This window comes from Chelonoidis abingdonii, chromosome 10 (assembly GCF_003597395.2).
Source record: "Chelonoidis abingdonii isolate Lonesome George chromosome 10, CheloAbing_2.0, whole genome shotgun sequence".
NCBI classification, from domain to species: domain Eukaryota; kingdom Metazoa; phylum Chordata; order Testudines; family Testudinidae; genus Chelonoidis; species Chelonoidis abingdonii.
The window spans coordinates 39340162-39360374 of NC_133778.1; the positions used below are offsets into that span (position 1 = coordinate 39340162).

A 20213-nucleotide genomic window follows, 5' to 3' on the forward strand; every position below is an offset into this window, starting at 1 on the left:
GTGGACAGCCCAACCAAAAGGCTGTCATTACATTGAAATGTTTTAGTGGCCTTTTCCTTCCCTCCTATCCTCCTCCCAAACCACACCCGGATACCTTGTCAGTTCTCTCCTCTTTTTATAATGACTTTTTAATAAAGAATACATGATTTTTAAACGATAGTGACTTTATTTCCTTAAGCAAGCTGTAATCGAAGGGGAGGGTGGGTTGCTTACAGGGAATGAGTCAATCAAGGGGGGGGTTCATCAAGGGGAAACAAACACAGCAGTCACACCGTACCCTGGCCCGTGATGAAACTCGTTTTCAAAGCTTCTCTGATGCGCACCGCTTCCTGGTGTGCTCTTCTAATCGCCCTGGTGTCTGGCTGCGCGTAATCAGCGGCCAGGTGATTTGCCTCAGCCTCCCACCCTGCCATAAAGGTCTCCCCCTTACTCTCACAGAGATTGTGGAGCACACAGCAAGCAGCAATAACAAAGGGGACATTGGTTTGGCTGAGGTCTGAGCGAGTCAGTAATGTGCGCCAGCGCGCCTTTAAACGGCCAAATGCACATTCTACCACCATTCTGCACTTGCTCAGCCTGTAGTTGAACAGCTCCTGACCACTGTCCAGGCTGCCTGTGTATGGCTTCATGAGCCATGGCATCAAGGGTAGGCTGGGTCACCCAGGATAACTACAGGCATTTCAACATCCCCAACTGTTATTTTCTGGTCTGGGAAGTAATTCCCTTGCTGCAGCAGTTTAAACAGAGTAGTGCTTCTGAAGACGCGAGCGTCATGAACCCTTCCTGGCCATCCCACGTGGATGTTGGTGAAACGTCCTTGTGATCCACCAGTGCTTGCAGCACCATTGAAAAGTACCCCCTTGCGTTTATGTACTGGGTGCCCTGGTGCTCCGGTGCCAAGATAGGGATATGGGTTCCATCTATCGCCCCCCCACAGTTAGGGAATCCCATTGCAGCAAAAGCCATCCACTATGACCTGCACGTTTCCCAGAGTCACAACCTTTCGTAGCAGCAGCTTAATGATTGCTTTGGCTACTTGCATCACAGCAGCCCCACAGTAGATTTTCCCACTCCAAATTGATTCCCGACTGACCGTAGCTGTCTGGCGTTGCAAGCTTCCAGAGGGCTATTGCCACTCGCTTCTCCACTGTGAGGGCTGCTCTCATCTTGGTATTATGGCGTTTCAGGGCAGGGAAAGCAAGTCACAAAGTTCCATGAAAGTGCCCTTACGCATGCGAAAGTTTCGCAGCCACTGCGAATCGTCCCACACCTGCAAAACTATGCGGTCCCACCAGTCTGTGCTTGTTTCCCGGGCCCAAAATCGGCGTTCAATGGCTAGAACCTGCCCCATTACCAGCAGGATCTCCAAAGCGCAGGGGCCCGCGGTTTGAGAGAATTCTGTGTCCATGTCCTCATCACTCTCGTCGCCCGCGCTGCCGTAGCCGCCGCCGCCTCCTCCTTGCCTGGCTTTGCAGGTCCTGGTTCAGCATAGACTGCACGAGAATGCGCGAGGTGTTTACAACGTCCACGATTGCGGTCTTGATCTGAGCAGGGTCCATGCTTGCTGTGCTATGGCGTTTGCACAGTTCACCCAGGAAAAAAGGCGCGAAATGGTTGTCTGCTGCTTTCACGAAGGGAGGGGTGAGGCTGTACCCAGAACCACCCGCGACAATGATTTTTGCCCCATCAGGCACTGGGCTCTCAACCCAGAATTCCAAGGGGCGGGGGAGACTGCAGGAACTATGGGATAGCTACCCACAGTGCAAAGCTCCAGAAATCGACGCTAGCCTAGGACCATGGACGCACACCATCGAATTAATGTGCTTAGTGTGGCCGCGTGCACTTGACTTTATACAATCTGTTTTACAAAACCGGTTTATGTAAAATCGGAATAATCCGTAGTGTAGACATACCCTTAGTCTCCAAAATACATATGAATGATAAAACAGCCATATGGATCACATATTATTATGCACACTGAAGTAGCACATAAGACAACAAGGCATAGGACAATGTAACTCTGTATACAGATCCAAAACCATTTTGTGGGCAGGTTATTGTATTAAAATATTTCATTAATAGTGAACTGGCTAGCATATGGCTATACTGTAAGTTCTCTGAGTTTTACCTATAATCACAGAATTAGCAAATGATCTTTACTGTTTATACACAGGGAAAATAACCAACTAAATGCTCCTAGGGTTTGTGCAATACCTGACTAAACTGTAAGAACTTTTGAACTAGAAAATTCTAGAGCTAGCTTGGAATTTCTTTTTTGGTTTTTTTTTTCTATTTGGAACTGAAATGCTTCCCTTCAACAGGAAATATTTTATTGTTTTCAATAACCGCTTACATTAACATTTACGTTTACTAGCTTATTCCTAGTACTGTATATGTCTTAGCTCAGTTAAGTGAGACTATAGTTTTGGATCTGCCAGCATAGGTTTCTTTTCCTCTTCCATTAGGTCATCACTTTAATGATGAATGGCTAGGGGAGTTGGCTTAAAATATTACTGATTAAGAAAAACCTGACAAAAATATCAGGAAAGACTTGTTAATTCCTGCCATGTCTTCTCCTTTAACACACTGACACACACACACAGCCCTACTCTCTGCTGTACTGTCTGTCAGCTTCACTTGTGGGATGATGCAAAATTGATTGCAAGGACGCAGAGTAGGAACAGAGGTGAAAAAATTCCTATATTCCCCAGACTTCACTGACACATTTATTTGCTTACAAGCAGTTTTATTCCCTCTCCTTTAAATACGTGGCAGAACCCACAAAACTTTTACCAACCTTTCTATACAGGGTCTTTCTACCTTTGAGAACAGTTCTCAATTGATTGCTGTAAGAGCCTGCTACAATCTGAGTGGAAGAGTGGCATAAGACCACTTTTCTTAAACCAACTCCAACAACTGTATGGAAATACTCTAGGCAACCCTCTCTAATAAACTTACTAAAATATAACCTGTTGCTCCTGATAGACTAATATCCATTCCTTTGCAAACACAACACAGCTACAAACTGTAAACTGTTTACTAACTCTTTCCTGCCTCCTGACATAGGTAAAGTATTTTAAATACAGTTTCCACTTCACAGATTAGCAAGACAGCACAATCTAATCAAATACGTATCTTACTAAGCATGCAAGACATTGCTCATACTATCAGTTTTCAGCTTGTAATTATAAAAAATATGAAACTGTTTTGAAATGAAGTTTTGTGAACTTTATTGCCCTTATTTAGGAACATTATTTTCACATTTTCCATTCTACTAACTCAATTATGCCAGTGCCCCATTAATGCAGAGAAAGAAATGAAAGCAACTCACCACACCGTATGAATATGTGTCACATGTTTCAGACACTGGGAGACTCTGGATAACTTCTGGAGCCATCCAAGGGAAGGTACCCACCAAGGACATGTGTGTCGTATGGTGGTGAAATCTTGAAGCACCAAAATCACAGATCTGGCAAAAACAAACAATAAATGCCAACTTCTCATTCATTTGACTTCAAAGATATCAGGCAAAGCAGCTGCAAAACCTTCAAAATAATTAAAATATTCCTACCTTTAATACCCCATCAGCAGCTATAACAACTGGAAAATCAAGGAACAAAATATAAGTAAATTACATTACAAAGAACAATGTATCTTGTTATTAACATCTTAATGGCAAACTAGTTGACATTTCAAAAGAAAAATGATCCCACACTGATCCAGGACTTGAATATACTGGCACACACAATTCTCTTGATTTCTTGGGAGGTGTCTGAAGAAGACTTGTCAAATACCTGAAAGTCTATGAATAAACTCTGTAACTGCGTTAGAAAAAAATCCACAAACAGGTCTATTAATAGCAAATTAAATTTTCATTTATTAGTAAAGAAACAGGCTACAACTAACTCCTTAGTTATAATTCAATCCTCCCTTACACATTTCCTCAAACACCTTGCACAGTTGTAATTGTGGGTACAATTTCACCCACTGTATGTATCCATTTATTGACATTAGCTGCAAATAAGTCGGCGGAAATTCAGTGTGATGTTTGAATTATTTTTCAGTTTCACAGTGACACCCTTCAGCAGATACCCTTGCCACAATCACCTTTACCCTAACTTTTACAGCACATTAACAAACACAGTGGAACCCGCTTGTAGGCAATGCAGTTAGAGTCAAAGTCCACTTACAATGAAAGTGGAGTGAAAGTCCAGAATTGTTTCAATGGACTTTCAATCCTCTTACACTGAAGTGTCATTTTACTTAGAGTGAAGTTTCTTTCCACTCAAATAGTAAGCTGATAAAGATGTTTTAAAAACTGAACTCATACCGTCCTGCATAATGTAAAACATCACACACCCTGCCACTCAAAGGTTTCCTCCAAACACCTAGTCAAAATTATTGTTCTGTTGTTGATTTACTTTAGAATACCAGGAATGTAAAGTATAGTCTTTACTGGTTTTGCGAAAGACCTCTTGGGAAAATGTAAGCTCTAACACCTTAATTGAAGAGGCAGAGAGTATTTAACTTTTAACAAAGATGTCCAGTATCTCCAAAATTAATTAGCTATTGGAAAAGTTGAATAGTTGCAATCAAAAACTGAAAAATCAAGGAGTTTGACTGAAAAAAAAATTCTCTACTTTCAACTACACATCTCAGTCTTTACTCTCTTGCCTCCTATGACATCATCATTTCACTAGTTCTGTAGTCAGAGATAAAATCAGGGCAGACAAGATGTGAATTGAATATCTAATGTAAAATATAAGCAGGGGGAAAAGACATTTTTGGATTTATTTTTTTAACAAAAAATGTTCCAGGGATTCATCATCATGAAGAAGCAAAAAACAGTGCAATCTCAGAATTTTTGTGTTGTCTATCACCTTTAAGTGCGTTTCACTGTACCAATCTCTCTTGGAATGCATATAGCAGATGGGTATTAAGTACTTCACCACCACCCTCTTCTCCTCTGGCTGGTGAGGGAGGAAGGGAGAAGTTGTCATTACTTGTACCACTTGGGAGATGGGGAAAACAGGAATTCCGAGTCCCAGGTTTTGTTGCAGCTCCTTCCCATGTGGAGCAAAGAAGATAAAACAAGACCTTGCTGCACACCAATAAGGGCGTGTTCACTCTACAAGAGCAGCTATCCACCACTAGCATAGTTTTCTGTCTCAGCTTGGAGAATCTGTCTTCTAATTTTTATTTATTTTTGGCTCATGTGGACATGAAACAAAATCCCTATAACTACATCAGAGATCACCATTAGGACCTTGTCTACACTACACAAGTGTAGCACTAGCACTACACTTGTCTCCACTTTGTATTTTAAATGAAATTTGATAATTTGAGGAATACAGATAAATCCCTGGGGCAAAGCAAGCGCCCACATCCAGAGGTTTTCTATGCTTATTTTGATCTTACGTTCAGATTAGGACTTGACGAAGATTAATTCTCATGGCAAAAGTAATAAAGCAATGAATACTGACACTAAAAGGTATTTATTAAACAGTGGATGTTTTGGGTCAGTTTTGAGTTAGTGAAATTGTGGAAATCATTCAGCACATTAAGAAATTTCAACTTTTCTTTTGTTTAAAGGTTCTTTTTACTTTCCATGAAAGTTTGTCAGCTGTACCCAGATTTCTCACCAGGTCTCTAAATGTAGTATTCTATGTCAGAATGTCTCATGCAGCCTTTGAGTATATCACCGTCTATGACTTCCTAAAATGGTACATTTTGGCACATCTCCAGTAAACTTTCATGGAAGCTAAATAAAAATTTTCAGACAGGTAAATTGAAACATATGCTCTGAATGCCTTTTATGCCCTGGTTAGGGGGGATATTCAGCACAAAAAAAATAAGCTTACCTTACATAAGCTTACCTCAAAAACTTATGTGAGCCTTGCTCACCCTTAAAGAATCTTTCCAATTCAAAAGGTGGAAGGAGATTTCTAACTACAAAATTCAAACTACAAATACGGAAAGAAATGTCCAGTATCTCCCATTACAGTAATTAAGAGTCACAATGATTCCTCCCAGAGATTCACTTTAGTAATAATAGCATCAATGATTAAGTTTATAAAACAAAATAAATATTTTATTTAAAAGATACTTAAGAATGAAACTACATCCAGCCATTTCTCCATGATGACATTCTTATGCAGCATTTGGTGAATCCGAATAATTTGTAAGCCACTTACTAGTAGTAAATATTTCAATTAAAGTCTCTTTTCAGCGTGTTTCATAACTGGTCTGGAACTAACCAAGTAGAATAGTTTCATTCAAACCCCACAGCCAGTTTACATTCTTCAGAAGCACTGTCATCTGCAAAAGTTCAAACAGTGCTGAAAGAACTACAACATTTTTAGAGAAGATACTGGGCCCAATTCTCAAGTCCATTTTGACTGTTTTGCACTGTTCATAGCAGTCCTTCACTCTCCCTTCCTGGGCCTCAGCATACAGGACATTTCCAGGAAAAAGGCAAAGTACCCTGGCAAACCTTGGCTGCTGGAAGCAAGGCATAATTTAAAGCAGCACTACAGACTGTTCTGAATTATGCCAGGGACTGGAATGGTGCCCAGATAGCCTTAGGATTCAGGGCAGGGAACACAAAGATGGCTTAGTGCTGCCTTTTCTCTGCCTCAGCTGCCTATCTTAGCCTCAGCTGAAGATTTAGCCCTGTATCTCTTGAAGGCTAAAGTTCAACTATCACATTAACTGAAAGCAGAAATATAGAATCACTTAAGTGCAAGGTTACTTTACCATTTCTAGACTTCAGATCTCTGTGAATTACTTTGACTGGAGCCTCCATATGCAAATAGTGCATTCCTGTAGAAAAATGAGGGAAAGTTTTAAAATTATGCTGGCTTAGTAAGGCCACTGCTTGTCAATGTTTGTGTTAATGATGACCTATAGTACATTAGAAGAGGAATGCTGCTTGCCTATGTGATTATTTGTATGTAGAGAGCCCTAAGTATGTAAAAAGTATACATGTAATACAGTGCCATGTACATAAATAGATGGAGACATCACCCACCCAATGTGTAATTTTTATGCTCTAATTTCTATTCTTTCATTTCCTATCTTTAAACGTCTAATGCAGGCAGAGCTGGGTGAGTCCTAGATAGGCTTATCAACCAGAAATATGATCTGTGTTCCAACAGTCGGAGGTATTCTGCAACTTGCTCTTGTATCTAAGCATCACACTCAATGTTGGGATTTAAACAACAATTGCACAGAGTTAATCATAAGTTGCCTTATCTGCTGTACCTTCTTCTAGGGCTTGGAGGATATAAAATGTAACCACTAGCCTTCATTATTCAGATGAAATTATTTAGTGAGTATCTTGCGTATTTTGAGATTACACTCCAAAAAAGGCTTGCACTTAGAAACCTTTTAAAAATAGATAAAAATAAATTGTGGTTTAACCATTTAGGCCCTGGGGCACTGAGATCCTCTAGCATGGACTCCTGAAGAGTCCAATGACTTTTATAGGACACCACGAGTGCACAGGGATCTGACCAATCTGAATGCAGGATCAGGGCCTTAAAGCATTAGCTAGTCTTTGAATGTGTATTTAACAACAAAAAGGGACTAACAACTGTTTTCTAACACTTTGTTTTTTAAAAAATTACTTAAATTACTTGGGAAATTCTGAAGAGTGTTTTAAAATTTTTATGTGTGGTACAATACATACAGAATAGCATCCACCTGTCTCAAGTTACTTGAATCATTTCTAATTAAACTGTTCCATTGAGTAGTCTAAGGGCTTGTCTAGACACCAAGGACATGTCTACATTATGGGCTGGATCGACAGGCAGCGATTGATCCAGTGGGGGTTGATTTATCGCATCTAGTCTAGACGCAATAAATCGACTGCCAAGCACTCTCCTGTCGACTCCGGTACTCCACCAGAACCAGAGATGCAGGCGGAGTCAACAGGGGAGCATCAGACATCGACTTACCACAGTGAAGATACCGTGGTAAGTAGATCTAAGTAAACTGACTTCAGCTATGTTATTCACGTAGCTGAAGTTGCGTAACTTAGATCGACACCCCCACAGTGTAGACCAGGACTAAAGAAAGTTAAGACAAATTAACTAAAGGTGTGAAATTAGAGCACATTATTTAACATGCATAAAACCCCATGTGTTGGGTGCTCTCATTTAGAAGTAAAGTGATTTCATTTCGCTTTAACTAACACAGGAAGGTATTCTGGAATAGCCGTTCCTGACTAACACCCTTTGGAAATGGATTAAGCTAATTTGGAATAAGGCACTCTTCTTGCAAAGTGTCCACACAGGAATTTAATCAGGAATAGCTATTCCACTTAAAATTCAAAACCCACCCACCTTAAACCAAAATTCACTTCTCAGTGTAGGGAAGCTCTTAGTCTTGCTTAAACTAAAGTGCACTAAGGTCACCTTATTTCATCTTAATTTTCCTGACTATCCCTATACAGACAAGCCACAAACCTAGATATTGACATATCTATGCAATGCATTTCTATACACAGTCACCTATGAAAAATATTCTGCTGGAATTTAGAGCCAAAACACAAGTAGAAATGATCAATGGGAGGGAGTTATTGTTAGAAATCAGCCTCTCTTACCTTTAGCTATGTCAGTTGCCCAGGTCATGATATGTTCCATATCCATGTCTTCACTTCTGTTGCTATTAATGTAATCATACAATGAGCCAACAGAAGCATATTCTATTAAAAAAGATAAATAATGTGTCAAAATGTTGCTTCCAAATCAAAAGCTGGGTGATTTACCACCAATGACTGAAGCTATTTATAGACAAATGAAATCCTCATATAAAACTCTGCAATAAGACTCTGCGGATTCACTAGTTAACAGCAGGCTGTATTGTGCAGGGGTGTAAAAGAGAGGCATTTTGTTTTTAAGTATCCCCAGACAGGCAAGTAGTGGACTTTAAAATTAAGACAATAGAAAGGCTCAGCATAAACAGAATTCAGATTAGCCAGATCAGGAGCTTGACAAGTATTTGGGGACAGGTACATTGGGATGGTTAAAAAAAAAAAAGTTTGATGAGTACAGTTCTGCTCAGAAAAGCAACGATATAAAAACATCACCTTTTTACACAGGAGGTCTGCTCCATTTGCATATTCAGAATTTCATCTACTGACTTGAGGGACTAAAATAAGTTGTACTGCTTTTCTCTGTTCTTATCCCTGCAGAGCTAACACTGCTAAGAAAGCAAGGTGGATTCTATTCCTTCTTGTTCATCATCAACAGACTTATTTACAAAGTACTTTGTTCTGAACAATGACATCTGTGCAAACCCATTAACAGAAGTGTGGTTGCACAGGTGTAACAAAGGGTATGTCTACACCACAGTCGGAGGTCTATCTGCAGCATGTGCAGACATACACAAGCCAGCTTTGAACTAGCTAGTCCAGGTACCAACTGCAGTGAAGCCATGGCAGCATGGGCTAGCTGCCCAAGTACAAGCCCCCCCAGTGAGCCTGGGTATGGTCTCTGGCAGCTAACTCATGCTGCAGTTGGCACCTGAGCTAGCTAAATCAAAGCTAGCTCAGACATGTCTACACATGCCGCAATCACATCTCCAACTGCAGTGAAGACATACACCCTAAAGGGCTAATTTGGCCTGTAAGCTCTTTATTGTTGGTGATGGTGTGTGTGATGGAGAAAATCCACTTTGACTTTCAGAGCCCAGGCTGAGTTTGCAGGGATAGAAAAATCAATCTATTTACTTCAAACTGAGCACAACTGATTCCAAAGTCACAAATACAAACTTGGAACTCCACAGTGACATTTGATAGTAATTTTTCAGTACTTTAAATCATAAAGTTGCTCTACACGGGAACACAGGATGTGTCATTCTTGATCAGATTACTGGTTTGTCAAATGGACTCCAGCAGTGTCTAATATTTAGTGCTTCAGAGGAAGGTGGACATTTGTCATCATTGTAGTATTGTGCAACATTGTACCTGAGGGAGGGCAAAACAGTCCATGACAAAGTAGGAGATAGTCTACTTTAATTACTGTCTAAAAATATATGAGTCAAGTATTAGAATATGACCTTAAATTCGGGGGTTTTTTTGGGGGGGGGAGGGAAAACAAGATAATCAGATAAGTAGAAATTTTTGTTAAGGAAAAAAAATGGTCTAATGTTACAGTGCTGTGGCCAAATTTTCACCTGTTCCAGGATAGGCTTGGTGTGAAAAATGAGGGGATGGTAGCAGCTGTGAGGAATAAATTATGCCTCCCTGATTTTCCTGGTGTAATTGTGCCTGCCTTGCCCACTGGCAGATGCTGGAGCAGCTTAGGGGCTGCTGTACCTTATGACAACTGGTTATGGTTGCTATGACACTATATCCTAGTAGTGAATTAAGCAGACACTACATCTCACCCACTCCCAGCCTCTATGTCAGGATATATAGAGGAAGATGATGTAGGACCCAGCTACACCACTTTAAACCAGCTGAGAACGTCCCCACACCAGGGAAATCATCAGCTGGTTACTTAGATCCAGATTCCACCACTTTAAACCACCTGACTAGTGCAAAGTGGCCAGAACAGGAGCGGTAGAACCTCGGTATGTAAGCCCAACTCCTAGGCCATGTCTATAGTGCAAAGTTCAGTCAATGCAAGTTATGTTGGCATACAATCACTGAAGTCTGTATATCGTTCAGGCACATGCATGCTTGACTTCCTGTGTCAGCGCTCCCCATACTCACCAGGAGTGCTTGTGTCGATGCAAAGTGCAGTGCATTGGATAGATATCCCAGCGTGCCCCATACTGCTGTGTGGCGCAGTGCCTTTTGAGACCTTTTCACGGTGGTTTGTGGGATAGTAGCAAAGTGCCCAGGGATTTCTGGGAGCTACTGGTCAAGTTCCTAACATGCTGGTTTCTATATCCCATACTACTTTCCACATCCAATAATTTTAGCCACATCCAACAATGTTTCAAAACTCCCACAGTCCCACGCAGCACTTTTTGGTCTCCACCATCACTCTGACAGAAGCATGGCACCTGCAGAGCTCATCACAATTCTTATGTGCATTGCTAATACATCCAGGAAGCATCATTGTCCAGTATGTGCACAGCTTGAGGAAGTACTGCTACAATTAGGACTGAGATGAGAACAATGTGGAGATGTTCGAGCACAATAACTAGAAGCTAATGGGCACAGTGAAAAACATTCCAGGTTGCTGCTGGCATTTTTGGAGCAGCTTCACATGGTAGAGAGCGGGTCCTGATTGTTGGGACTCCATTGTCATAATGCACATTTAGGATAATAAGCACTGGCTGCAGAACTTTTGAATATAAAAGACCACATTCTTGGACCTGCATTCCGAGTTCGCCCCAGCCCTTCAGCACAGGGCCACAAGAAGAGGAGGTTACTCACCTTGTGCAGTAACTGACATTCTTCGAGATGAGTGTCCCTGTGGGTGCCCCACTCTAGGTGTCGGTGCGCCCCTGCGCCTTTGATCGGAGATTTCTGCAGCAGTAGTCGTACTGGCCACGCATGCTCAGAGCCTGGCCCCCGCTCTGAGTATACCTCTAGTGAGCATGTGCGGCCAGTTCCCTCAGTTCCTTCTCTACAACGGAGGCTACCCCAACTCCAAAGTAGAGGGGAGGAGGGTGGGTAGTGGAGCACCCACAGAGACACTCATCTCGAAGAACATCAGTTACTGCACAAGGTGAGTAACCTCCTCTTCTTCAAGAGAGATGTCCCTGTGTGTGCTCCACTCTAGGTGACGTCGAAACAGTGTATCTCAAGGAGGTAGGGACTTCGGGTCTGGGAGGAATGCAGTAGATAATACTGCCCTGCCTAATCGAGTGTCAGAGAGAGGGCCCTGAGTAAGGGCATAGTGTTTGACAAATGTGCGCTCAGAGGACCAAGTGGCTGCTCTACAAATGTCAGTCAATGGTACTTTACGTAAGAAGGCTACAGAGGTAGATACAGATCTAGTGGAATGTGTTCTGATCAATGCTGGAGGTGTAACGTTTTTTATCTGATAGCAGAGTCGTATGCAATCGGAGATCCAGTTCGAAAGTCTCTGGGTAGAGATAGCCATGCCTTTGGAGAGTTCTGTGATGGAGACAGAGTTTAGGAGAGTTTCTGAAGGGTTTGGTTCTGTCCAAATAGAAGGATAAGGCCCTGCGCACATCAAGTGTGTGCACTGTGGCTTCGAAAGAGTTTGCATGTGGTTTCGGAAAGAAAGTTGGTAGATGTATTGGTTCATTGATGTGAAATGAAGCGTGAACTTTTGGAAGGAATTTTGGGTGTAGGAGTAGAGTAACTTTGTCCTTGAAGAAGAGTGTATATGGTGGATCTGCCGTAAGGGCTGCTATCTCGCCTGCCCGTCTGGCAGAAGTAATGGCCACCAAAAAGGCGCAAGAAGGATCAGGTGGCTAAGAGCTCAAAGGGTTGATGAGTTAAACAGGACAATACTAGGTGAAGATCCCATGGAGGGGTAGGTGGCTTAATGTCTGGATATAGGGTTTGGACTCCCTTCAGGAAACGATGGTGATGGGATGAGCGAAGACCGAGGTATTGTCAGCTGTACCATGAAAGGTTGTGATGGCAGCTAAGTGGACTCTGATGGAGCTGAAAGAAAGGCCGGATAGCTTAATGTCCAATAGATAGTCGAGTATGCAGGGAAGAAGTGCCGAGGTGGGAGACAGTTGTTTAGTTGAGCACCATTTTGTGAATCGTTTCCACTTTCGGAGATAGGTGGTACGGGTGGATTGTGTTTTGCTGTGTATAAGTACCCTCTGAACTTGGTCGGAACAGTCTAGTTCTCGTTGGGAGAACTATGCAGGTACCAGGCTTTGAGATGAAGCATGGAGAGACTGGGGTGAAGAAGCTGCCCTTGTTGCTGTGATAAAAGGTTCGGGATGAGAGGCAGGGAGATCGGTGGTTGAATTGACATTCTGGTGAGGAAAGGGAACCATGGTTGTCTCGGCCATGAAGGTGCGATCAAGATCACCCTGGCAAGATCTGTTCGTATCTTTATGAGGACCCTGTTGAGCAATGGAATTGAGGGAAATGCATAAGCTAAGTCCCAGTGCCACAGGATCATGAATGCATCTCCGAGGGAGTGTTTGCCCAGACCCACCCTGGAGCAAAAATTGAGGCATTTCGTGTTTTTCGCAGTTGCAAAGAGATCTACGGTTGGGTGACCCCAAGTGCGAAATATGTTGTAGATGATTTCCTCGTCTATCTCCCATTCGTGCTCCAAAGGGAAACGTCTGCTTAACTCGTCGGCAGTGGTGTTCATCACTCCTGGGAGATAAGCAACTGATATGCAGATGTGGTTCGCAAGGCACCAATTCCAGAGTTTTATGGCCTCTGAGCAAAGAGAGTGGGAATGAGCCCCTCCTTGTCTGTTTACATAGAACATGCAGGGAATGTTGTCTGTCATTATGCGTACATGCTGATTCTTGATTAGTGGAAGGAAGCACCGGCAGCCATTCCGTATAGCTCAAAGTTCTAGAACATTTATGTGCAGGGAGGTCTCGGAATGAGACCATAGCCCGTGGACTGTTTGGTGAGAGATGTGTGCCCCCCAGCCCGTGAGGGATGCATCGGTCACCATTATCAGAGTTGGAGAGGTCTGGAGGAAGGGAACTCCAGAGCAGAGGTTGTAGGAGACTGTCTTTGACTCAGTAGGGTATGGCCAGGTGTTTGTTTAGTGAGTGCACGTTTGGTTTGTAAACCGTGGCCAGCCAAGCTTGGAAGCACCTCATGTAGAGACGTGCGTTCTGGACCACGAAGGTGCACAAGGCCATGTGCCCTAGTAGTTGGAGGCAGTCTCGGGCGGTGACCCAGGGGCTGTTGCGAAGTCTCGTAGCCAGCAGTTTTATGGTATTGAATCGGTCGAGTGGTAGAGATGCCCGTCCGGTTGTGGAGTCGAGGCTCGCTCCTATAAACTCCAGGTGCTGGATAGGACTTAATGTGGATTTGCTTTTGTTTATTTGCAGGCCCAGGGATTGGAAGCAATTGATGGTGAGTTGTGTGAACCGGAGGGCCTCGTCGAACGTGGAGGTCTTCAGGAGGCAATCGTCGAGGTAAGGGAATATTATAACTCCTTTTTTCCTGAAGTAGGAAGTGACTATCGCTAGGAGCTTGGAGAAAACTCAAGGGGCAGTGAAAAGGCCGAATGGTAGAACTCTGTATTGGAAATGTGTTGAGCCGAGGGTAAAACGAAGAAAAAGTCTGTGGGCCGGGTGGATAGTGATGTGAAAGTAGGCGTTGTGTAGGTTGAGGGCTGAAAACCAATCGCCCTGCTCCAGGGCTGGAATTATGGTGGTGAGAGTAACCATCTTGAACTTTTGCTTTTTGACAAATTTGTTGAGCTCCTTGAGGTCAAGGATCGGTCGCCATCCTCCAGTTTTCTTTTCTGTTAAGAAATAATGGGAGTAGAACCCTTTCCCCGTGGCATTCGGGCACAAGTTCGATAACCCCCAGGTGAAAGAGATGTTGTACTTCTTGCTGGAGGTGTAGCTCGTGAGAGGTGTCCCTGAAGAGGGACAGGGAGGATGGGTGGGTGGGAGGTAAGGAGAGGAAGGGGACAGAATACCCAGTTGTGATGACCTCTAGAACCCACTTGTCGGTGGTAATATTCTGCCATTGGTGCAAAAATGGCTGTAGGCGGTGTCCAAAGATAGTTGTAGGCAGTGCAAATGTTGAAGTTGGGACGATGTTTACGAGACCCTCGACCAAAGGTTCAAATCTGCTTATTAGTTGGAGGAAGTTGGGGCATCCTGGAAGAATTGGGGCGACACCGCTGGTATCTGGATCTCTGGCGTTGGTGTTGCTGTTGTTGATCCCGAGATCTTGGGAAATGCTGAGTACATGGGGGGTAGTGTGGACGATGGTAAGATTGATATCTGTACTGTCGCCTTCTGGTTGTAGGGGTTTGGATGCCCAAGGATCGAAGAGTTGCCCTTCATTGAGTGGAGCACCTAATTCATGGTGGAAGCAAAGAATTTATCACCATCAAAAGGGAGATCCTCTATGGTGCTCTGAACCTCGCGAGGAAAGAGGGAAGAGGAGAACCATGAACCTTGGCGCATGACCACTGCCATAGCGGTGGATCTTGCTGCGGTATTGGCTGCATCCAGAGCTGCTTGAAGAGCCGTGCGTGATATGATTTGGCCCTCGGAAACTAAAGCTGTAAACTGTTGTTTCTTCTGGTCTGGAATGTGTTCAATAAAGTCCATGAACTTCTTATAGTTTCTATGGTCGTACTTTGCCAGAATTGCGGTATAATTGGCAATTTAAAATAGTAAGGTTGAAGAGGCATACACTTTGCGACCCAGCAGGTCTAAGCATTTGCCTTCCTTGTTGGCTGGGGTATGGGGGAAATACTGTTGTTTGTTCCTTTGATTGGCTGCGTCCACTACCAGTGAGTTTGGCACAGGATGTGAGAAAAGGAATTCAGAGCCCTTAGAGGGAATGAAGTATTTATGGTCCGCTTGTTTGCAGGTAGACTGGCTTGTGGCTGGAGCCTGCCAGATGGACTTAGCAGGTTCCAGAAGGGCTGCATTAATTGGTAATGCCAGTCTGGATGAAGAAAAGGGTTGCAGGATGTCCGTTAACTCATGTTGTTGGTCCGGTACTTCCTCTAGATTGATTCTAAGCTCGCTGGCAACCCTTTTAAAGAGATCCTGGAATTTCGAAAAATCATCTGAAGACGGTAGAGGGGAGGGAAGTAAAGCTTCTTCAGGCATTACTTCAGTTGGTACTTCAGCTGGTACTGGGTCAGGAGCAGGAGTTGATTGATCCTGAGAATGGGAGGGTGCCGCCAAGTGAGTCATATCATTTGGACGTTCGCGTCTCGTCGGATTGGAATAGCGGGTGTGCTGCCGAGGGAAAGGTGCCAATGGGGCCCAATACTGCCATGGTGGTGGAAAAGGCATAGGTGGTGCCATCCAGGGGTTAACGCACCAGGAGGCAGAGTCTCGAGGATAGTCTGAGACAATTTTCTTGTGTCCGTGAGTGACAAGACTCCGAGGATGGAATTTGGATTGCACTGAAACATCACCCTATAGTTCAGACTCCTCCTCACTGGAGGAAGGCTGTTCGGACCCTGAATCATTCATAAAGGAGAAGCAGTCTTTAAGGAAGGGCGATTGCAGCGTAGGTGACACTAAGAAGTCACTTGACTGGGTAAACGGCAGCACTGAGGCAGCTGAAGGTGAAGGCTGATAGAACTGCTGTGAGGGAACCCGGGCTTGCACTGGAGTTCGTAGTCTTGACTCCGTGTCAAGTAGCACTGTTAATGCTGGCGCTGGAGTCGGTGTCGCACTATTAATAGCAGGCTGCAGTGCCCCAGGGGGTCCTGATATGTCAGCACCGCGTTCATCGCAGTGCCAATAGGTGCCATAATCGAGGCAGGCAACTGAAAGCCTGTCGCCTCGGCTCCGGAGCTTCACGCTGCCGCCGAAAGCACAGGCGGGTGTAACGTGGTGCCAGAGGAGCCCGGCTCATCGAAAGTGCTCAGGCGGGGGAGCACCAGTAAGGAGACTGTGGATCTGACCAGAGAAGGTTTGTGTCTAAGGGCTTCTTTTGAATTTGACAGAAGGTGCCCTTGTTTTGCTGCTTTCTTCTGCTTTTTAGAAGTGGGAGAGCTGTGTCGGTGAGCAGAGGCAGAGTCCACGCCAGGGTCTGAGGCGGACCCTAGGGATTTTTGAAGTAGAATAAGTTTAAGTTTTAGCTCCCTGTCCTTTCTCGCTCTGGAGCTTAGTTTAGTGCAGTGAGCACATTTTTGGGGAATATGGGTCTCCCCCAAACATTTTATGCACTGTGAATGTCCATCGGAGAAAGGGATAGCGTCCTTACAGGAGGAGCAGCGCTTAAAGCCTGTGGAGCCAGGCATATATGAAGCGGCTGAGAGAACAATTTTTTTTTTTTAAACAGTAGAAAAAGGGTAAGTAACACTAACTAACAACTAACTAACAAGAAACTGTCTAACTACAAGTTATTTTAAGATGAGGAAAGAAATTCTTTAAGGATCTGCTGAGCTCCGCCTCAAGCCGGAGATGGTAGAGAAGGAACTGAGGGAACCAGCTGCGCATGCTCACTAGAGGTATACTCAGAGCGGGGGCCAGGCTCTGAGCATGCATGGCCGGTACGAATACTGCTGCAGAAATCTCCGATCAAAGACGCAGGGGCGCACCGACACCTAGACTGGAGCACCCACAGGGACATCTCTCGAAGAACAATGACAGCTGCATTGACAGTGGAGAAGAGTGTGGCACTTGCACTCTGGAAGCTTCCAACAGTGAAATGCTATTGGTCAGTGGGAAATCATTTTAGAGCTGGAAAACCCATAGTTTGGGCCATAATGATGGAAGTTTGTAGAGCCATTAAATGTCTCCTGCTATATTGGACTGTGACACTCGGCAATGTGCAGGACATCACAGATGGATCTGCAGCAATGGGGTTCCCAAACTACGGTAGGATGACAGATAGCAGGCATATCACTATTTTGGCACCAACTCATCTTGCTACAGAGCACATTAACAGAAAAGGCCACTTTTCCATCATCATAAAAGCGCTCATGATCATCAGGGACATCTCACAGGTAACGATGTGGACTGGTCAGGGAAGGTGCATGACACACACATTTTTAAGAATACAGAACTATTCAGAGAGCTGCAACCAGGGACATTCTTCCCTGACTGGCAGATTACCATTGGCAAAATTGAAATGCCAATAGTGATCCTGTCTACCACTTACTTCCCTGGCTCATGAAGCTGTGCACTGGGGCCACCTTGACAGCACCAAGGAAAGATTCAACTACTGTGTCACCAGATACTCCATGACTGTTGAATGTGCTTTTGGTAGACTGAAGGGACGCTGGATTGGATCTCAATAGATTGGATCTCTGCAAGAAAAACACCCCAATGGTTTGTATGTTGTGACCTATGTAATATCTGTGAGGTGAAGGGAAAAAGGCTACCACCAGTGTTGTGCAATTGAGGGAGGCTTTAAAAGAGCATGTCAAGAGTCAGCCATAGCACAGCTTTCATGACACAGTGTCTGTCATGTCTGTTTTAGATTATATATTGGTTTGATCCAAGCCTGCCGCTATGAATTCTGGAATGCTTGACGTATATTGTCTTTGCCTCCCATTGTGTGTTCTGCAGTGCCTGGTGTGAACTAATAAAAATACTGAGACTTTCCAAAAACTATGTGGAAAATAGCAGTTAACCAAATTAAAGTGCAAACAAAGATATACAAGGCTAATTTTTTTTTTTTCTAAATCAGCACTGTTAAGAGGGAGAAACACAATTTACAAACCCAGGTGAAAATGGAAAACAATAAACATTTATGTCCATGTAAGTAAACAGTAGTTAAGTGTAGTCCGCTGTGACTACTAGTTTTCTCAGGTCGGTATATGTGTAGCTTTGGTTCTCTTTGTCGTCCGGGTGAAGTGGTAGGTGTAAGGATGTACACTGTGGTGCCATGTGGTATGGTGGGAGTTGTTGGGGGCAGGAACCATGCAGTTCTCCAAGGACTACAAAGGCTGCTGGGTCTGGAATCTCTGGGCCTGTAGGTCAACATGCTCCGCAACATCTGTGTTTGTTGCCTAAGCAACCCCATTATGTCCTGGTACGTTTCCTGATGCACCTCTTGGTTCTTTTGCCTCTTCTGCAGCAACCACTCTCTCCATTCTCAGTCTGTCTTTCTCCTTGTTCACATTCTGAAGGGCACTGCCAAGCCCTTTGAACATGGTCCAAGGCAACTGTAGCTGGGAGGATGGACCTTGCATAACCTATACTCCTTAATCCTCTTCCTTCGCCTCCTGATCAGGGTCAGATGTTCAGTGGGGGGGGGGGGGACATCATACCAGAAGCTGCTGATAAAACCAGACAGATACACCATTAGATTTATAGTCACAATGGAAAAGAAAAGTCTCAAAACTGTCTTATGTCATTCCCATAAACACTTTCAATAAGAAATGCTTTATTGGCACTGTGGCTTTGGAGCGCCTCGCTACAGCACCACTCTGTATCTCAAACCATGGTGAGTATGGAGGAGTTGGAGCAGAGGGTGTTCTGTTCCGTGTTGCTATGAAGTTTAGTGTTACACTCCCTTCATCCCCTCTAGCACAGGTATAGGGAAATGAAAGGGAGTATACTGACACTAGTTTAATAGCAAAAGGGGAGGGTAAAAAGACAGAAGATAGGAGCACTCACTTTGCACAAAAGCAAGATGTTAAGGACAATATTAATCAAGGATCCAAAGAACATGAAGAGGAGAAATTCCTGAATTGCCTTTACACCGATGCTAAGAGCCAGGGTAACGAAAAAGAGGGACTGGAATTGCTCGCTTATGAGCATAAATTCAGTCTAGCTGCTCTTAGTGAAACCTGACGGGATGATCTGCACAACTGCAATGTTAAAATCAATAGCTATAACCTATTTAGGAAGGACTGAGTAGGCAAATGGAGAGCAGGAGTGTCACTCTATGACCAAAATGGCATTACCTCTTTTTGAGTCACTGGTAACTTGGAAGAAAATTATCTTGAATGCTTACAAATCAATGTCCTAAGAGACAAAACACAAGGTGGGCTATTGGCTGGTATCTGCTACAGACCACCAAATCACACTAGGGAACAGGACGGCTTTCTCCTTACACACTTATCTATAATTCGTAGGAAAAAGAGCTGCATCATGCTGGGGGACTTCAATCTGAGTGACATATGCTGGAGGTCCCATGATGCCAATACTAAAACACCCTTAGAATTTCTAAACATTATAGCTGACAATTTCCTAATGAAGTGTTGCAGCCAATGCAGAGGAATTTTTTGAGACTTTTGTCCGAACTGATAAATAAGAACTGATCACAGAACTAAAAATTAATGGCAGGAGTATAGGCAGCAGCTAGTTACGAACAAACATAAAAAAGGTCTCATTTAAATATAACGCATTGTCATTGAATATTGACAAAATGTTCAAGTGCTTATACAAAAATTCTAGAAGTCTACATACTAAGATGGGTGAACTACAGTGCCTGACATTAAATGGGAATATTAATATAATAGGCATCACAGAAATTTGGTGGAATGAAGGTAATCAATGGGACATGGTAATACCAAGGTACAAAACATAAAGGAATGACCAAGTAAGTCATGCTGGTGGGAGAATAGTGCTATAGATGAAAAAAAGCATAGAGCCAAATAAAGTAAAAATCTTAAATGAATCAAACT

The 20213-nt window shown here is 43.6% G+C and overlaps 1 protein-coding gene across 3 annotated transcripts in view; it reads right to left on the reverse strand.

Annotated features, from left to right (window-relative positions):
* Positions 1-20213, reverse strand: part of MAP3K20 (mitogen-activated protein kinase kinase kinase 20) — a 146630-nt gene that overhangs the window by 72275 nt on the left and 54142 nt on the right. For all 3 annotated transcript variants that reach the window (XM_032784578.2, XM_032784580.2, XM_075070111.1), the window contains exons 4-7: positions 8606-8707; positions 6757-6822; positions 3572-3600; positions 3332-3469 (exon numbers count right to left, since the gene is read on the reverse strand). In XM_032784578.2, the coding sequence (XP_032640469.1) occupies positions 3332-3469; positions 3572-3600; positions 6757-6822; positions 8606-8707 (335 nt within the window). The remainder of the gene's footprint in view (positions 1-3331; positions 3470-3571; positions 3601-6756; positions 6823-8605; positions 8708-20213) is intronic.